The sequence below is a fragment of a genome, unplaced genomic scaffold, assembly GCF_019419815.1.
Source record: "Pyrus x bretschneideri cultivar Hongxiangsu unplaced genomic scaffold, Pyrus_bretschneideri_v1 Contig17, whole genome shotgun sequence".
NCBI lineage: Eukaryota > Viridiplantae > Streptophyta > Magnoliopsida > Rosales > Rosaceae > Pyrus > Pyrus x bretschneideri.
The window spans coordinates 3,774,010-3,794,192 of NW_025999468.1; the positions used below are offsets into that span (position 1 = coordinate 3,774,010).

General features: G+C 34.7%; 1 protein-coding gene, 1 long non-coding RNA gene and 1 pseudogene across 3 annotated transcripts; 2 read left to right on the top strand and 1 right to left on the bottom strand.

Moving 5' to 3' along the window:
• Window positions 1–1,289: 1,289 nt before the first annotated feature.
• On the top strand, window positions 1,290–8,792 carry LOC103964951 (annotated as a pseudogene).
• Window positions 8,292–9,625, bottom strand: LOC125475958. The gene is made up of 2 exons (XR_007257316.1): window positions 9,487–9,625; window positions 8,292–9,356 (listed from the first exon to the last, which is right to left on the bottom strand). It is a non-coding gene; the product is annotated as an uncharacterized LOC125475958 (long non-coding RNA).
• A 331-nt stretch (window positions 9,626–9,956) lies between these two features.
• Window positions 9,957–19,467, top strand: LOC103964952 (MADS-box protein AGL24). 2 transcript variants are annotated; one of them, XM_009377956.3, is made up of 9 exons: window positions 9,957–10,109; window positions 10,455–10,657; window positions 16,657–16,735; window positions 17,132–17,193; window positions 17,294–17,393; window positions 18,041–18,082; window positions 18,247–18,288; window positions 18,403–18,581; window positions 19,219–19,467. In XM_009377956.3, exons 2-9 carry the CDS (start codon window positions 10,467–10,469, stop codon window positions 19,226–19,228), a joined length of 705 nt encoding a protein of 234 aa, XP_009376231.2. In that variant the 5' UTR covers window positions 9,957–10,109; window positions 10,455–10,466; the 3' UTR covers window positions 19,229–19,467. The 2 variants fall into 2 exon arrangements, with proteins under 2 accessions (XP_009376231.2, XP_009376233.2); XM_009377958.3 differs by having other exon boundaries at window positions 9,971–10,109; window positions 10,443–10,657.
• Window positions 19,468–20,183: the final 716 nt, after the last annotated feature.

Consider the following 20,183-nt stretch of genomic DNA (forward strand, 5'->3'; position numbering starts at 1 on the left):
AACTGAACTTCAATGCAGAGAATTCTTAATTAGTCATTTTACCAAATAAAAAGAGTAGAAGGTCACCCGAGCAAAATAAAGACAAAGTCAAGTGTCGCATCATATTATAATTTAACTCATTTATACAAGAACGTATGAGCTGTACTGAACGCCATGGTCCACATAAAAGATAAAATAAAAAAACAAAACAAAAGGGATGCTAGCACCAATTGCTTGAAGGGAATATTTTTGCCTCCCATAAGTGCGAATCAACTCGCTAAATTGTTAAAGCTATCTATTAAGATTCGTTTAATTTAATATTTTTATAATATATAGATTTTATAACTAACAAATGTACAGCCATCTGTTTCAACTTATTTACTCCCTTGACATTCTTTGAATTTGCCTCCCCAGGCACTCACCCCTTTCGTATCCTCTATCTCGCTTCCCTTCTTTTCCTTCTACAAGCCCCAGAAGGAAAAAGCATTTCTGCAATTCAAACAAACAAAACATTCGCAGCTCGAAATTGACACGTGTCCTTATTTTAAAACTAGTGACTGAAAATGCAAGTGCTGCAGCACCAGGTGATACAGAAATTGCTTGGCAAAAGAGTAAATAACATAGAAAACGCATGGCAAAAGGGCAGCTGCGTTTCAACTGCACAACCAGCGGCTGAGGAAGAATAAAACCGATAATCTCTTAGATCGGTGATCGGTCGGCATATAAACTAAACGGTGGTGATCGGTCCCCTGCTGATCTGCGGTCCAGGTTTTATTACCTTAATTTCCAAAAAAATATCCGCAAAAATAGAAAAAGGCACAATGGGAAATTTCCATAAATGGGAAAGAAATTTCGCTGCCTTTCCTTTCTTGAACAAACCAGCTGCGCCCAACTTTCTCTCCCCTCTCTCTCTCTCTCTCTCCCCTTCTCTTTCCAAAATTGCTGGCTCTCACTCCTCTGCAAATTTCCTGGTCAGACCAAAACTTCAGACCTGAAACCACCCCGATGAAGGTAAACAAAAAAACCGAGGAAAATCCAGTAATTAATTTCTGTATGGTTTTCCTTTTTTCTTCTTCTTCTATTTATGGTAAATACGAAATATTGGACAGTTGATTGTGGTTGGTGGGTTGGTCTAGGTTTTGTTTTACTTATTTCGATTTGAAACGCTAGGGTTTGTGGTCAATAATCCTTAAAATTATCAGAAACCCAGAAAATATAAGGTAGTTTTTGAGTTTGTGGACATTTATATGTATGTGGAAATTCGAAGTGGTTGGTTTATTTTAGTTTACTTGAATTATTGTTTCTGAAGGGGGTAGGAAGAATTGGAGAAAATGATTAGGGAGAAGATCAAGATCAGGAAGATCGACTGCTTGCCGGCAAGGCAGGTGACCTTCTCAAAGAGGAGAAGAGGGGATTTTGAAGAAAGCTGGAGAGCTGTCGATTCTATGTGAATCTGAAGCTGCTGTTATCATCTTTTCTCAAACTGGCAAGCTCTTTGATTTCTCAAGCTCCAGGTACCAACCCTGTACAACATCCCACCGCCTTATAAATTCTTTTGAATTTTCCCAACTTGAACAAATATAACCAAGTACATGACTTGATAACTTCTCTCCTTCTGAGAGAGAGAGACAGACAGATTCAGTCATTTGGATCAAAAAGTTATGTATTCCCAAATGACCAGAGAGTGCTAAATAGCTAGATAGATAATCTATTCATGTACACAAAGACAGAGAGAGAGGGAGAGAGTGAGTTTTAACTAGATAAGGTACTAAGAATGCTATCTAGAATATCTAGTTCGGGAAAGTGAGGTTTACTTTTGATTGAGACAACTTCTAGTTAGGTGTCCTAGTTTGAGAAATTAACATTTTTTTAGTTTTACATGCTTTCAATCTGTGAAGTGGTGCCGATTTTTTACGTGATGCTGATCTCTTTGCTTTTCATGCTACATGCAATCGTGTCCGCCATGCAGAAGTCTATATATATAAGAACCACTGGTCTAGTGAATTATGTAATCTTATTACTATTTTACAGTTTCATAGTCTATCTTGCCGCTTTGATCTTATTGTCCCCACCTATCACAAATTGTTTGTAGATAACAACATATAAAATAATAGTTGGGGTTTGTTATTTTCTTAGACCGTCATTCTCACTAGAATTCAGATAATCAATTCGAAACAAATAATCTAACAACATAAAATCAAAATGATTGATAAAATACTCTGGCTAGTAAAAGAGTTACTTACTCTCTACGTACCATAAATATTCACGCATGACAACTTCAACACACGATGTTAGGCTATGTTCCAAAAGTTGTCCTTCATTCTCCCCACCTAAACTAAAATACCTGTAAATGAATACAGTGAACTTGCTAAAGACTTAAAACACGAACATTCAATTATACATGCTTTGGATTTTTCTTACTAGGAAGAAAGTGATGTGATGAATACTTGGGAATTCATCATAGAAGCCTTGAAGATCTTTTGAGAAGGAATATGTATGCCTTCGTCAAGTAGGGCAATCAGTGGTGCAGCTATGGCCATATATAACCTGTTTTTCCACATGCATGCATGAAATAATGAACTAACTTGAGTAGTTGCAAAGATTAAAACCTTCTTCCATAAATATTGTGCATGAGACGAAGGGTGAGATTAATATCTTGACATGTAATTGTGGAATAAGAATTTAGATAAAGTTGTGCTTTTGTTTTAGTAAAGAAAAAAAAAGACACTCCCCATAGTAAATGATGATGTCATTTTTATTAATAAAATGGGAAATGTCACTTTTAAAGTGGTTCCTTTAACCTGAAATGTGTTATATAGGATTACTTTATCAATCTGACATCTCAAATCATCACGCATAGAAAGATGCCCTTATTGTAGGATGGTGTTTTTTAACTTGTCTATTGTGTCAGAAAAATTCCTATTGAGGGGTAGCTTCTAAGAATTTACTAGATAGTCTATAACCTTTTTGTGATCTTGATATTCCTATTTTTACCATTCGACATTCTTTTTCTATACCATTCCGAACCAAATATATCGATAAGGAATTGTCGCGTGGATTAGGACTGATATACTCCCACATATAGAGGGGCTTTTTACACCACCAAAGTCTCCCCACCGTCGGCAATTCGAGCTGACCTCATTGTCTTGGTTGACTATGATGAACGACTGGAAGAGGGACATCATCTAGGTCGACTTGACTAAGATGTGTTCATCAGCACTTGATAACCATGGTGAGTTGACCTCATTCCCTTTGTTCATACTTGATAGCCATAAGATGTATAAAGAATTCAATATTTACTGGAAACAAGTACAATTTTACACACCGTAAATGAGAACTTTTCAACCTCCGTATATTTGGTGACAGAACGAGAGGAGATGATTCTAGTGCTGCAAGCATTCTAGCATCAAGCGTTTTCTATCATGTTCCTTCAACTAGGCATGGAGAAGGACTTCTTCTCCTAGCTGGTAGAATTCCTATCTCGGCTATTGCAAGCTTCCCATCAAGCCATATCAATTCCACTCATGAAATTCCCATCATTCCTGTCAACTATTAACTACAAAACATTTCGCCATAAGTACAACATAAATTAGTATCCGAGTATCTAAAAGAAATAATATTCATATGTTCGTTGTGTGTGATGTTTATGCAATTTGTAGATCACTCATGATAAAGTCTTCTAGAGGATAAAACTTAGGTTTATTTACAACTACACTCTGGAACTCAATTTTGATCTCACTTTGCCATCTATAACTCAAAATCAACATTTTAATCCATGAAACTCAAAATTCCTTCTACTTTGACTTGTGGACTATATCTTTTCTCTGAAACTTAAAAGTCACCTCCCTGAAACATGTGGGACCCACCACCTAATAAGACTGTGCCACACATGCCAATGAATTTGATTATAAATCTTCATATGGTAACATTCAATAATCAGAAAATATTAAAATCAAGTTTTATAGAGTAAAATGACGAAATTAATAGAAAGTATAATAAATCTCCACTATGCGTTAGCATTCAACATAACAAAATTAACAGAATTAAGGCAATCTGGAGCGAATTTGAGTTTTATAGAGTAAAATGACGACTTTTGAGTTAATGGGTAAAATGGGATCAAAATCGAGTTTAAGGAAGTCAAACTGGAGCGAATTTTGAGTTCCGAGGAGTAAAGTGGTGACTTTTGAGTTATAGAGGGCAAAAAAGTAAAGACTTAATGCTGAGCTTTGGTGTAATCATATAGTTATGGGAAAGTTTTCAATTTGTTCTTCATGAGTTCTAGTTACAATCTTTTCTCTATCATACATATTCTTGATTGCTTCGATATATGCTACTCATACTCCTTTCGTCTCTAGAGTCTTTCAAACTCTCTTGGTACCCTATCATATGCCTTTTTCACATCTATAAAGACCATGTGCAATTCTCTTGCATATCTCTGCATCGTTCCATCGATCTCTATAAGAGATAGATTACTTTTGTAGTGGAGCACTCTGGCATGAACTCAAGTTAAATGTGTGAGAATCATGTCTCTTCCCTCAGTTTATATCTAATTTATCCCTTCCAAAACTTCATTGTATGATTCATTAACTTAATATGCTTATAGTTCATGCAATTTTGTATGTCGTCCTTATTCTTATATTATTTTGCTAACTATGGTAGCAAAGCATTGACAAATTCAGGATTGGTAATCAAGCCACCCGCCAAAAAGTGGCCGTAGCGAATAGAACAATTAAAGCATATTTGCAATAATGTCTGAGTTGATGTGAGAGGAACGTTTTGGACATTTTAGGCCCATTTGCTTAGTTAACCTGATAGTCCCAACGTTGGTTTTGCCTTTTTGTTGCGTGTATCCTCAGTTGGTGATCTCATTATCTCATAGATAATATTCCGACTGGACATTTTGATCCAGGTAACCAGACCAAGCAATAAAACCTCCAGAAAGCTTTGCCTTAATGTTCTGGGCCTTTTGGCTGGTTGGTTTGCAACATAACCAAATATCTCCAAAGTGAGATTGTTGTGGATGGTTAATCTTGATGAATTATCTCCAAATCTGTATTAATTTGTTGTAATTTTGTTTTCTTGTTGGTAAATTAGTTCTGTAGCATTTAACTGTGCATGTTTTTGTCTTATTGTTTTGGGGTATTTTATTCTAGCAGTTATTCTGTTTACATGCATGTTCAAAGTGGTTGATTTCAGTCACAGTTTTTATATTATTTTTGTAAAAGAAAAATTAAACCAGAAAAGAACATAGTAATAACAATCTCATACAAGGTTGCATACAACATGCAAGTACTAACTTATTGGGATTATTGCAAAAGTATTTGCAAGCACTAACTAATTCTCTGTCTCTTTTTTTGTTGAATATTATTATTATAGATGTGTCATAATTTATAAATAATAATGAAACATGCTAATTATATTTTATCCTTTTATGTTGTGAAGTACCAAGGATGTGATTGCAAGGTTCAAATCACATACTTCTGGGGAAAAATCAGATCAACCCACGTTTGATCAATTGCAGGTGATTCAGTTGAATATTGGTTTTCCTTTTTCCCGTCCTAATTGCTCTTTAATTTTCCAATTTTAGTGGTATAACAATTAACTGTGTCAAGTGAATGTATCGCATTCTGTGATCTATACACTTGGAGCTATGGAGTGTAATTTTACGGCATATGATTTCTTTAACATAAATAAAAAGGTAAATTACATTTTGCATCTTCAAGTTTGCATCTCATAACAAACTCGTAACTCATTTTTGAACATTGCTATTTCATACGTCAACTTACTATTTCGTTGAAATATCATACATCCGTTAGTCGGTCCGTTAATTTAATGTTAAATGATGATGTGTCAACTGTGAGTCTCACATTTTTAATAATGTGATGTCAAATTTGTGCCATATGGACAAACAACTAATTGAAATTATATAAATTATAAAAATAAAATAAATATTTAAAATAAATTTAAAAAATATTTTGAAGAATCAGCCCACGGAGCCGATAATTAGACTAAGCCCAAAATCAGACGATCCTCCGCTCAGCCTAGAATCATAGTTGTATCCAATTTTAATTGTTTGTTTGTTTGTCCATGTGGCAAAAATTTGAATCAAAATGTGGGACCCATAGTTGTCACATTATCATGGTTGGCCTCTTGGGCTAAATATGTGCAAGTACCTGGGGTTAAGTAATGACCCCAAGTCATAGTTTTGACTTCCATTGAAGTTCTAAGTTGGGTTTTTTTTTTTTTTTGGATAAATTTTAACTTGTGTTATTAGTTAGTATTCATTTGAATCATTGAGTTTTGCTCATGGAAAAAAGTTTCATGTATGGTTTCTTGTTACGTAGGAATCAAATGACCTGGAGATTGCTACAATTGAATATCCATGCTCAAGCATGTTTAAGTAGTCCGTCTTTTGCCCCTTTTCTCCCTTCCCTTCACTGTGACATTTGGAATCTATAAACGAAACATCTTTTGGCATAAAAATAGGCGATATCCAATTTTGTGCTTTGTGCTGTTCTAAGATTTTCTTCTTTCTTGTTTCTCTTTGGGCTTGATGTTTATAAGCTTTTCATGTGATTCTGTGACAGATTAGACTATCTAAATGATGGTTTGGTATAAATATATTTCCCGTTAAATAGTTGGAGAAAGAAAACAAGATCATGCTGAGTAAGGAACTTGAGGATAAGACCCGCAAGCCGAGGTAAATATATTTTATCAGTTTGCTTGTAAGATATATGGTGGTTAATTAAGCTGGGATGATCGTTTGACGAGAGTCAGCTGAAATTGGTTTGGCATGCAAAAGGCAGATGAAAGGTGAGGACCGTCAAGACTAGGGTCTGGATGAACTGCAGAAGTTAGAAAAATAGGTGGAAGCAAGCCTTGGCTGTGTGATTGTAACTAAGGTATGTTCTAGCTAGCTAATTTATACTGTTACAAGTGAATACATCTGACCATGGCTTTTAAAATCTAGGTATCCCTCAGATAGAGGAAAACATTTTTGAGTCTTAGTACGTATTATTGTGCAAAGATCCGGATGATCTATTGCTTAATTAGTCTTTGTTCAAATATCATTCTTGCAAAATAAGACAAATGTCTTGAAAACGTTCAAATAGAGTATCTGTTATTAGCTCTCCATAAAAGTAATATTGCACTTCTTCCTCTAATTTCATATTTTTCACTATCATGAGTGAACTATGGCTGGGCTTAATCAAATAAATAGATCAACACGTTAAGCCTTTGGTTAATTTGAATGTAAACTTTACCTCTTTTTTTTTTTGGTTTTTTTTGGGGCAGTTGTAAAGAATGTAAACTTGACCCAAGTATATATACTTTAATTAGGTTATTTTATGAAAGACATAATGCTACTCTTATCACGTTTTCTATACCATATTTGTACCACATCTGAGGCCATACCTTATTAGAAATGTTGTACAAATGTGGTATGAAAAATATGGTAAGAATAACATTTTTTTTATGGATTGTATATCTATACAGCAACATCTAGTTTCAAAATTTCCATCTTTCAGGGAAACAAAAAAATTACGAGTGAGAAAAAGGTTTGTAGTTAAATAAATGATTGTTGTGTATGTGTCTATATATAAAATAGAGTTTCCAGAAAGAAAATAATTAATCACTAATGAACTTTTGCTTTGTTGTCCTCTGCATGCACTGATTATACATGCAGGGAGCTGAGCTGCTAGAAGCTAACAAGGGATATTTTGCTGTCCTCGCGGAGCTTTTGCTTACGTATCGTGGGTGGTTCTCTCAAGCTGATTCATTTCAGCATGATCAGGTCGAATTTTACACATTACCGGTTTAAAGCACTTAAATTTTCTTTTCTTTTAAGGGAAAAAAAAAAAAGCCATTAGGAAAGGTCTTCATAAAAGCTTGGGTTGAACGTAGTCCATCTCTTTCGTGGCGAGCTCAAGCTTGTGTTCAAAGATAAAATTGGGATTGCCACGCCTTCTTTGACGTTGAGTTTTGATATAGGTTTTCCTGTTTTTTATTTTAGCCCGTTATTACTTAAAAACAGAGAATTAATATTTGAAGAAACCAACTAGTTTGTACCAAATTAAAGAAAAACCGACTGTTGTGAATTTTTTTTGTACGTCAATAGATTAGCTCAAGTGCTCATTTGGGTTTTGTTCTGAATTTTTTTCGTGTACCTAATGTTTCTTTGGAGCGTTTGGTTTGTTTCCTCACCCAAAAGAAAAATCTGGAGAAAACCAAAGGTAAATAGTGGAGGATGGCACAGATGTGTTATCCATTGAAACTAATTTTTTGTTTTTGTTTTTTTTTTTTTTTTTTTTTAAAACTTTTCTACAAATATTATCTGAATCGTCTAACCTAGCTATTGGATTAGTGTCTAACATTGATCATGCGATAAATTCTCCCTTACTTGCACTACCTGTGCATATTTATTTTATGTAATGTGAATCACTAGCATGATTTCATGTTAAGTTGTCAACTAATAGATTGTTACAGTGACGATCACCGGCCGTTATTCAACCGAAAATATGGGATTCCACTCTCTCAATACTACAGCATACGGCACATAAAATCACTTGCATGGTTTCGTACGAGATCGCAAATTCATGATGTTGGTATAACTGTACGGCCAGGATGCTACAACATTTTCAGTGAACTTGCTAATTAATTTTGTATTCTCTATTTTCAGGCTTCCTTAGTTTTCCTAGTTAAGAAGTTGACCAAGATGGAGAGCGCACTTCCTTAAAATTAGTAAATGAAGTCGAGTTATTGGAAGACATATCCGGGGGAGTGCCATTTTGTGTTATATTTGTGTTCCATGCGGCATGGCAATAGATTAATTCTTTAGACCGTATTTGTAAATTTTGTGATGTGTCATTAATAGAAAATAAACATATTAATTAACAATTAAATAATAATTCAATCATCGACGATAAAATCATATGATTCGGATAAAATCATATGATTCAGATAAAGTCATATGATTAATAAAATACAATTTGTAAAATATGGCTTAAATGGAGGTTGCTTATAAACATTACTATTTCAATAATTCAGATAAAGTAGACAGTAAATTCAAAGCTTGGAATTGACACGTGTCGGTTATAATTGTACATTCGCTCGGTTTTCCAATTAGATGTCCATGCTTTTCCTATCATACACTTACTGCCATGCATTCTCTCTTACCATATTTCATTTCGCATTTTATGTCCCTTATGTCGGCGATGCCCCTCTTCTCCTGCCGCCGTCTGTCTGACAAACCCTAAATCAAATCTGTTGGGTACAGGAGAAGGAGCCTTCCAGGAGTTAGGCGGGACCTATACTGGTGGATTGGCAACAGGTATTCTTTGATCTGTTAGCGGTGCCGCGGCTCAGCGAACTTACATATTCTGCAGATACATGAAAATAATTTTGGTTTTTTTACAGATCTCAACAAACCACCGCCACAGAAAAAAAATGAAGATTCAGTCACATGACGAGATTGCAGAGAAGAGGAGAGGGAGATATAGAACCACTGACCATAATTTATCTAAATTAGTAAAATCATAAGACGATATTGCTCTGCAGAGAAAACGAGAGGGCCGGGATGGCAATGGTGGAAGAGGGTTTGGAGAATACGGCTACTGAAACTCGGGGCGTTCGGGTTTGGGGAGTTTTGTTTCACAAGTGGGAATGAGTATTGCCAGCAAGTGTCGCAGAGATCGCCGCTTGCAGCTACCGCCGCTCTTTGGGATAAAGAAGTGAGAAAGACGAAGTGGGTGAGGAAAATCAAACCGTATGGTACGTAAAAAGAATTAAACTGAGAATCCCCAGCCTTACTGTCGTCCAGTCCACATATTATAGACGGTCGTGATCGCATTCATCACTCATCACACCAACTGATTTGCGTTCCACGTTTCTAACCTTGTTTTCCCAAAAAATATCTAAAAAAAGAAAAAGGCGCAAATAGTGGATACCAAAGAAAGATATTTCCTATTTTTCCATAAATAGGAAAATTAATTTAGCAACCTTTCCGTTCTTGAACTGCCGGCAGCACCCCAACTCTCTCTCTTCTCCATCTTCTTCTCTTTCCAGAATTGCTGGCTTTTCTTTCGCTGTTCTGCAAATTTCCCAAAACTTCAGACCTGAACCCCACAACGAAGGTAAACAAATAATAACGGAAAACCCAGTGTAATTAATTTATGTATGGTCTTCCTCCTCCTCCTCCTCCTCCTCCTCCTCCTCCTTAAATACTGTAGGCTTGTTGGACAGTTGATTGTGGTCAGTTTTTCTGGGTTTTGTTTTTCTTATATAGATCTGAGATGCTAGGGTTTGAGGTCAATAATCTGTTATTAGATCTGAGATGCTAGGGTTTGAGGTCAATAATCTTTAAAATTATGAAAAAAAAAACCCAGAAAATATATGCTAGTTTTTTAGTTTGTGAACGATTATATATATGTGAAAAGTGGTTGGTTTATTTTATTTATTTGATTTAGTTGTTTTTGCAGGGGTAGAAAGACATGGTGAAAAGGATGAATGAGAAGATCAAGATTAGGAGGATCGACTACTTGCCGGCAAGGCAGGTGACCTTCTCAAAGAGGAGAAGAGGGATTTTCAAGAAAGCTGAAGAGCTGTCGATTCTGTGTGAATCTGAAGTTGCTGTTATCATCTTTTCTCAAACTGGCAAGCTCTTTGATTACTCAAGCTCCAGGTACAAATACTGTACAACATCCCACCGCCTTCTAAATTCTTTCGAATTTTCCTTACCTGAACAAATTAATATAACCAAGTACCTGACCTGACTTCTCTCTTAGAGAGAGAGAGAGAGAGAAAGATTCAGCATTAGAGTCAAAAAAATTTATATGTATATATAAGGAGGAAAGTGCTAACTAGCTAGATAGGTCATCCACGCATGTACACAAGCACACATAATTTATGGTGTCAGCTAGATAAGGCACAGAAGAAAGGCTAGAGAATCTAAGAACTTTCACCCAGAGAGAGAGAGAGAGAGAGAGAGTTAACTAGCTAGTACGAGGATAACTACATAATTTCCAGTTCAGAAAAGTGAGGTGTACTTTTGATTGAGACAACTTCTAGCTAGGTGTCCAAGTTTGAGAACATTTTTCGTAGTTTTACATGCCTTCAATATGTGGAATTGTGGTGATTCTTTGTAAGTTACTTGCTGATCTCTTTGCTTTTCATGCTAAATGCAATCGTGTCCGCCATGCAGAAATCTATATATATATATATATATAAAAGCCACTTGTCTAGTGAAATGTAATCTTATTACTATTTTACGGTTGTAGATAATAATAATAATAATAATAATAATAATAATATATATATATAAGCCACTCTTTGCTTTTCATAGTTTATCTTGCCGCTTTAATCTGATTTCCCCTACCTATCACAAATCGGTTGTAGATAATAATATATAAAATATTAGTGGGGTTTATGAAATGAAGAATATATGTGAGTATCCTTTTAAATGGGGTACACCGTTTCCCTTTCTAGATACACGGTATATTATTTCTTAGACCATCATTCTTACTAGAATTCAAATAATCAGTTATAAATAAATAATTTGACAACATAAAATAATTATAAAATACTCTAGCTAGTAAAAGAGTGTAGCACTATCTACTTACAATATATATACATACCAATATGTATATGTATATGTATATCCATGTCAACTTCAACACATGATGTTGGGTTATGTTCCAAAAGTTGTCCTTCATCCTCCCCACCTAAACTACAATGACGGTTAATTTGTAAGGACTTAAAATACGAACATTCAATTATATATACATATATATATATATATGCTTTGGATTTTTCTTACTAGGAATAAGGTGATATGATGAAAACTTGGGGATTCATCGTAGAAGCCTTGAAGACCTTTGAGAAGGAAATATGCATGCATGCGTCAAGTAGGGCAATGAGCGGTGCAGCTATTGGCCGTATATAACCTGTTTTTTTTATATGCATGCATGAAACAATAAACGAACCTGAGTAGTTGCAAAGATTTAAACCTACTTCCATAAATAATGTGCATGAGAGGAAGGGTGAGATTAATATGTAGAAATGTAATTGTGGAATAAGAATTTAGATAAAGTTGTGCTTATGTTTTAGTTAAAAAAAATATTCCCTCCACATAGTAAGTGATGACAATATTAATAAAACTAAAATACCATTTCTAAAGTGGTCTATTTAACCTAGAATGTATACTATAGGATTTAGTGTATCAATCTGTCATTCCAAATCAACGTGCATAGAAAAGATGCCTTTATTGTATGGTGGTGTCTTTTACATCGTTTATTTTGTTAATGAAAATCTAAAACTAGCTTACTAGCTTATAAGATGTTAACACATCTATTTGGTAGAGAGCGAATGAGCTTTTTGTTATCTAGATCTTCCTATTTTATTATTAGACTCTATATCTATTCCTTTTCCAAATCGGATGCACCAATAAGGAATCGTCGCGTGAATTTAGAGTTTAGGGACATCATCCATGTCAACTTGACTAAGTTGTGGTCATCACCACCCGATAACCAAGGCGAGTTGACCTCATTCCCTTTGTTGATAGCCAGGCCATAGAATGATTATCCATGTCAGCTCTACTAAGCTTGGTCACCACTGAGAGAACTGAGCCGACTCGGCCGAGTTGCTCTTGTTTAATTGTACCATGTCGGCTTGGGCATTATATGTAGGGCACGTGTCGACCATAAAGCCCTTACACCCCATCACATTTTGAGATGCCAGATGTCGATCAGATATGAATAGATATTGGTGCCTCGAGGCTGGAAAGGCTATTTTTGACCGGTTGTGTTTTTATATACTCTCCATCACCTGGATTGAGCCACATGTCAACCAGCTGTGGGGTCTCTCATGGATATATAAAGCAGCCACCTCCAAGCAAAAGATTAGGCTAACTTACTCTGGAATCACTCTCCATTTCTCTCACCTCTCCCATTCTTCTTGTGAAAGTCTCCTAAATCTAACAGATTTCCAAGTGGGATGCCCATGTCAAATGATTATTAAATACAATACGAAGTGGATGCTGCCCAGCGAACCACTCAAATCTCATTGCCTTGTGCATGATCTGTTATTACCGTGCTAGAGCTCACCTCACCTCGGTCTACTACCATTATTCCTTTGATTTTGACCCAAAAATATGTGTTTACTTCCTAAAAACACACCTCTATAAACATTATCTAAAGCAACAAAGGAACAAATTGAAAATGCTTTTGTAAATTAAGAAAGAACAAAAAGCTACTTTTGGAAGAAGATTCCAATGCTCATTGAAAACAAGTAGTTTCCAACGCCTCTTCTTACTCACTATAAAGAAGATAATTTTTCAACCTCTATATGTATATTGGCCAACATCTTAGATTTTGCATTGGCATGTGATATTTTTTAGTCTATACTTTCGTTAAAAAGATAGAAGAGCATGTGATCACCAACAAGAACGGGTCATCAAAAATACAATAGTCGACCTCATTTAGTGGGATAAGACTTTGTTGTTGTTGTTGTTTTAGTGCCTCCTTTTGCTCACTAGAAATAAGACAGTGGTTCAACCTCTATATATTGGGCGTGTATTAAGAAAACAAGAGGAGAGGATATTGGTATTGCAAGCATTCTAGCATAAAGCATTTTCTATTACTTCCTTCAACTGTAGGTATGGAGGACTTCCTTCTCCTAGCTGCAAGAAATCTGTCTTGGCTGCTGCAAGCTTCCCAATAAGCCATCCACAAGTATGACTACAATTTTTTCTTCCATAACCTCAAGTTTTTAAGCTCTTTTTACTCTCTTACTTTTGAAACCCAAGCTCCATGGACAAAATTCGTCGACCACCCTAAACGCTTTAGCCTTGATACTAAATCCAAGTTTAGCCAACACCAACCACCAACTTATTTACTAAACTTGGGGCTTTGGGGATCCTACATCTCAAGCTCTCATGGAAAGTTTAGAATATTTTTTTCATAGTTAAAAATCTTTCTCAAAGCCATTGGATACACTTCATCAGCACCGAAAGCATTTTAACCTAACTTTTTTTTTTTGGTCCAAAATTTTAACGTAACATCAAACCAAGCATTTTTGAGTTGCTATAAGAATATCAAAGCATTCTGTATAGCTTACTTCTCATTCAAGATGCTTTGGACATTGTTCTCACAAACTCAAAATTGGGGGACACAAATTAGGTTTCATTCACCTCTTTACAAGCCCAACTTCTCTCCAAATATATCAAACAAATAATATACAATGCATATGTGTGTGATATGTTTGTGCAATTTAGAGACTACTCATAATAACGTCGTCTAAAGCTGGATAAAACTTACTATTAAAGTTCTTCACCTATATATCTAGATATAAAATATTAAAAACTTTATCATACTAAAATTTTCAACATGTTACTTGCCTGCATCCCCTTGAGCTCATTTGAGAATCTCATGCAGCAACAGTGAACACGACACATCAATGAAGTATATACAAGGTTAGGTGCCTCCATTTTTGCGGTAAACGTGAGAATGGATTGCCAATATTGCCCTAAATTATAGTCAAGGAAGTGCATGTTAAGTTTTGTATAGCTTATGGATAGTCCTTTAGTACTAGTTTTGAGTGATTGATGAAATGTTATCTTAACAAGTGTCGGGTTATGGATTTTAAGGATATTTGTCCAAGATCAAGTGGGTTCATGTAATAGAGTTAGCCCGCCTTCTAACATCTTGTATTCGATTGATTACGAAGCTAAAGTCCTTAAGTACTATAGTATAGAATATATAAGCACCCCTACCCCCCAACACCCACTTTCGGAGGAGGATTCCAGTGTTCCGGAGAGTGGTCTTCTTAAGGGAACTATTATAGGAACCAAATGTGAAAGAAGGTTGACTTGGAAGGTGTACCTCAACATTCTTGCATAAGCAGATAGTGAAGACTTGACAATTGTGGAATCAGTGCTACAATAATAAGCCTCCTAATTAAGTCCTAAGATACCTAAGACCAATAAAAAAGTACTGTGTGCTTGGATTAATCTTCCAATTAACAAGGAAACACAATTCATTTACTTATAATATTAAGGTCGTATAAATGAGTCTTAATAGTCTAGGAAACAACTCATAGGATCTTTCACCTTTTGAAAATATACAAGGAAAACAATTAGTATATTAACTCTCGTATCCCCAAGATATCCCTCCAAATTAAGTGCATTATGTTTAGGTCTTTTCCACTAAAGTTGGATGGCTCTAACTAGATGGACTTAGTAAATTATCAAATCAGTCATTACTTGTAAGTAGAGTTATTAAGTTGGTTAGATGTATGTGATTCTCTCTTTTTATCCCTTTTTTTTTGTGCGGCAGTGGACGAGATTAAAAGCACAAGGTAGAAACTTGAAAAAGTTAGCAAGAATTGCTTGTTTTTATTTCTATTTGTTTATTGTATCGAAAACCTTTTGAAAATATAGTTGATCATTGACAAATTCAGGATCAAAGAGACCAATCAAGCCAACAAAAAAATGATAATACTTAGGCATATACTCACTTTTTAATTTGACTCAATCAAAAGATATTATGTGTTTTTTGTTTTTAAAGCGCAAGAAAAATTAAACATGTCTATTATTTTTTTTAAAATAATATAACATGTGTTACAATATTATTGGGTCAAAATCAAAAGTGAGTACATTTGCAAGAATAATACTTAAGTGCTTACTATCAATCAAAAAATGCCAAGTGTTCTTTGTTTTATTGAAGCCATGCCTATTATTGTTCAAAATATTAAAACGTGTGTTAAAATATCATTAGATTAAAATAAAAATGTATGTATGTAGAATATTCATTAGTGGGAGTAGGATTCTCTCCTCTCCTATTCTCTTCCCTTTCCCTCCCCTTCTTTTACACATTGTTTTTTGTCTTATTGTCTTTATAAAAAAAATCAATATAAGATGTTAATATGGATTAACCGTGACCGTTCAAATAAAGGAGAGAGATTATAAGAGGAGAGAATTTCCCTCCTCATAAATGAGTGCCTATCCTATTTGCAATGATGCTCGAGTTGATGTGAGAGGTACTGACTTAGACTTTTAGTCCCACTTTTAGTTACCTGATAGTCCCAACGTTGGTTTTGCCTATTTGTCATTCTGTATCCTTAGTTGATGATCTCATTATCTCATATATAATATTCCGACTTGACCTTTTGATATGGGTAACCAAAAGCTTTGCCCTAATGATTTGGGCCTTTTGGCTGGTTGGATTGCAACGGTTAGAACCAAATATCTCCAAAGAGATAGTTGTTGACATGTTGTGGCTGGTTAATCTTGATGAATTATCTCCAAGTTGTATTGATTTGTCCTAATCTTGTTTTCTTCTTGGTAAATTAGTCCTCCTGCATTTCATGTGCATGTTTTTGGGGTATTTTATTCTAGCAGTTTTTCTGTTTGCATGCATGTTCAAAGTTGGTTGATTTCAGTCTCGGTTTTTAAATTATTTTTGTAAAAAAAAATTAAACCAGAAAAGAGCAGAGTAAATAACGATCTCGTACAAAACCGCATACAACATGCAAATACTAATTTATTGGGATTATTGCAAAAGTGTTTGCAAGTGCAACATGCAAGCACTATTGGTTTTATGTTGGATATAATTTTATTTTTATGTGAATAATTCATAAGTAATAATGAAACATACTAATTATAGTTTATCCCTTTATGTTGTCAAGTACCAAGGATGTGATTGCAAGGTACAAATCACATACTGGTGGGGAAAAATCGGATCAAATCACGCTTCACCAACTGCAGGTTATTCGGTTCAATATTAGTTTTTTTTTTTTTTCCCACTTTGCTCTAGAATTTATATTTTTAATGGTACAACAATTAATTGTGTCAAGTGAATGTAATATTTTCTTTGATCTGCACTTGGAGCATCGGAATATATTTTTACAGCATTACAAGTTAGACTTCTATATATGCATGCAGCAGGGTTGGCCTGTTGGACTAAATATGTGCAAGTACTTGGGGTTGAGTAATGACTCCCAAGTTATAGTTTTAACTTCCATTGAACATTCTAAGTTTTCTTGTGACAGATTACATTTTGTTTTCTTTCTTGTTTCTTTTTGAGCCTGATGTTTATAAGCTTTTCACGTGACAGAGTAGATTATCTAAATGATGATATAAATATATTTCCCATTTAATTAGTCGGAGAAAGAAAACACGATCAGGCTGAGTAAGGAACTTGAGGATAAGACCCGCAAGCTGAGGTAATTATAATTTATCGATTTGTTTGTAAGATATATGGTGGTTAATTAGGCTGGTATGATCGTTTGACGAGTCTGCTGAAACTGGTTTGGCATGCAAAAGGCAAATGAAGGGTGAGGACCTTCAAGACTTGGATCTGTATCAACTGAACAAGTTAGAAAAATTGGTGGAAGCAAGCGTTGGCCGTGTAATTAAAACTAAGGTATTACTTAAAACTGAGGCTTAATACATATTATTGTACAATGATCCGGAAGATTTATTACTTAATTAGTCATTGTTCAAATATTGTTCTTGGAAAGAATAAGACAAATATCTTAATTTTGTTCAAATAAGAAATTTGTTATTAACACTCCATAAAATAATACTGCACTTCCTGCTCTTAACTTTTTGCCCTATGCTTGAGTGAGCTATGACCGAGCTTAATCAAATAAATAGATTGACACATTGTGCGTCGTATACACCTTTTTGTTTAATCAAAGGAGTAATGCTAGGTAGACTGAATTTTATATTTAAATTTTCAAATTAAATGATGTGTCATTAATAAGAAATAAGCACGTTAATCAATACTTAAGTAAGTGATTTAGTTTACAATATTTAGTCTTTCTAACATTACCCTAATAAAAAAAATCAACAAGTTTCTAATCTGACTATTCTTTTGCAGGCGTATCTTTCAAATTTAGACTTTGGTCAAATTGAATGTAGACTTGACCTTTTTATTTCTTGGTTGTAAAGAATAGAGCTGAACCATGTATTTTCCGTACTTTAATTAGGTTATTTTACTAAAGAAATATTTTGGATTATATATGTATATATAGCAACATCTAATTTCAAATTTCCCGTTTATTTCAGGAAAAAAAGATTATGAGTGAGATTATGGCACTTACGAACAAGGTTTGTAATTAAATAGATGATTGTTGTCTGTGTCTATTTATGGAATAGCCACAAATATATACAAATAGTCCAGAATTTCCCGAAAAGATAAATAATAAACATTAATGAATTATTAATGAATTTTTGCTTTGTTGTCCTCTTCTATGCCCTGATTATACATGCAGGGAGCTGAGCTTATAGAAGCTAACAACCAGCTAAAGCAGAGGGTAAGAAACTACCACCATTTATATTTTTTCTTCTATTTTATTTAATGAAAGTAATAAAACTTAATTAAAAATTAAATTTGGGCGATCTTTTTCTTTGTTGTTTTTGCATGGCAGTTGGTGATGTTATCCGCTAGAGGAGATATCGAACCGGCGGCGATCATGGAGTTGGAAAACCTGAATAATGTTGGAGAAGAAGGCATGACATCTGAATCAGCCACAAATGTCACCGCATGCTCCAGCAGTGCTCTTTCTCTCGAAGATGACTGCTCCGACATCTTGTCTCTCAAACTGGGGTGAGCCGCTTGCAAATATATATGCTATTTGCTGTTGGCTTTTGCTTTGACTTTTGGCTTGTGCTTATTTGATGATACGACGAAGAATAAAGGTAGTAAAATACTAGGGAGCTGTGTAGATAAGGGATATTTTGCTGTCCACGCGGAGGGTTTGCTTGCTTATCATGGGTTGTTCTCTCAAGCTTATTCATCTCAGCATGATCTGGTCGAATTTTACACATTACCAATTTTAAAAATTTTAATTTACTTTTCTTTTAAGTTTACTTTTCTTTTAAGTAAAAAAAAGCCATTTAAGGAAGGTCTTAATGAAAGCTTGGGTTGAACATGGTCCATCTCCTTCGTGGCACAAGCTTGTTTTCAAAGATAGCAGTGGGGTTGCCACGCCTTCGTTGCCGTTGAGTTTTGATGTAGGTTTTTTTTTTTTGTTTTTAGCCTGTGATTAGCTCAAGTGCTCATGTGGGCTATGCTATTTTTTCCTTTCTCCTGTACCTCATGTTTCTTTGGGCCGTTTGGCTCCTTTCCTCAGCGTATCACAAATTCATGATGTTCGTTAAGTATAATTGTACCGCTATGATGCTTTCATTCTTCAACATCTTCAATGAAATTGCTAATCGGTTTTTGTTTTCGGTATTTTCAGGCTTCCTTAGTTTCCCTGGTTAAGAAGTGGAGACACAGATGGAGAGTTGCACTTCCTTATAATCTCTAAATAAAGTCGAGTTATTGTAACATACGAGTGATATGTGTGTCTTAACTCAAAAACAAATTGGAAGACATCTCTGTGGAAGTACTGTGACTGTGTGTTATATGTAAAACTATATTTGTATTCCATGCAAAGCATGACATTGATCTAGTTATGCAAATGCAGGCCTATGAATTTGGACTCTAATTCAGTTTTGTCTTGTCTTGTGGATTTGTTGGGGATGCCTAAAAGTTATAAGGTTTCGTAATTATGCTTAAATATTCATTTCTGCCTTAAAAGGGTGGGGACTTGGACCGAAAATCGAACCCCAAAAATTAAAAATTAAATAAAGGGGTCTTTTAATATGAGTAGAATTTTATGAGGCTGATTTGAAAGGAGTCCACTAGTGTTGCATCATCCTAGGTGGGGTCTACTAAGAGACTATATCTCCATGTCAATTATTTATGTCCATAAGTTTCCCATGAATTTCAACACTTACCACTGTATAGTTTTTTAAATGAATTTACCAAATTCCAACGATTTTTAGGGCGTTAAGTTTATACACGTATCTCCAAACCCTTATCTCATCGATTCCAATGATTTTGAAAGAAAAAAAATCTTTCTAATTCCTGCGTTGTATACTTCAGATTCAAATTATTAGATATTATATATATATATATATATATATATATATATATATATGATTCCTACAACAATCAATGCATGCATGAGTTTTGGTTTTAAATACGTGTGAATTAGGGTTTGTGGGTTTCTGTAGAACAGGTAGCTTATGTTCAATACTCATATTTTGTTGATTCTTAGTTGTTGTTGTTTATATTTAGGGGTGGAATGAAATTAAACTACCTATGTGAACTGAATTTTCCATCTATTTATGTACTTGAATGGGTGGAAAGTTGATGTTT

Coding starts and splice junctions, on each gene's coding strand:
- LOC103964952 (XM_009377956.3), top strand. CDS start 10,467: ATGGTGAAAAGGATGAATGAGAAGATCAAGATTAGGAGGATCGACTAC. Junction 16,736..17,131: donor TCACGCTTCACCAACTGCAG/GTTATTCGGTTC, acceptor CCATTTAATTAG/TCGGAGAAAGAAAACACGAT. Junction 17,394..18,040: donor GCCGTGTAATTAAAACTAAG/GTATTACTTAAA, acceptor CGTTTATTTCAG/GAAAAAAAGATTATGAGTGA.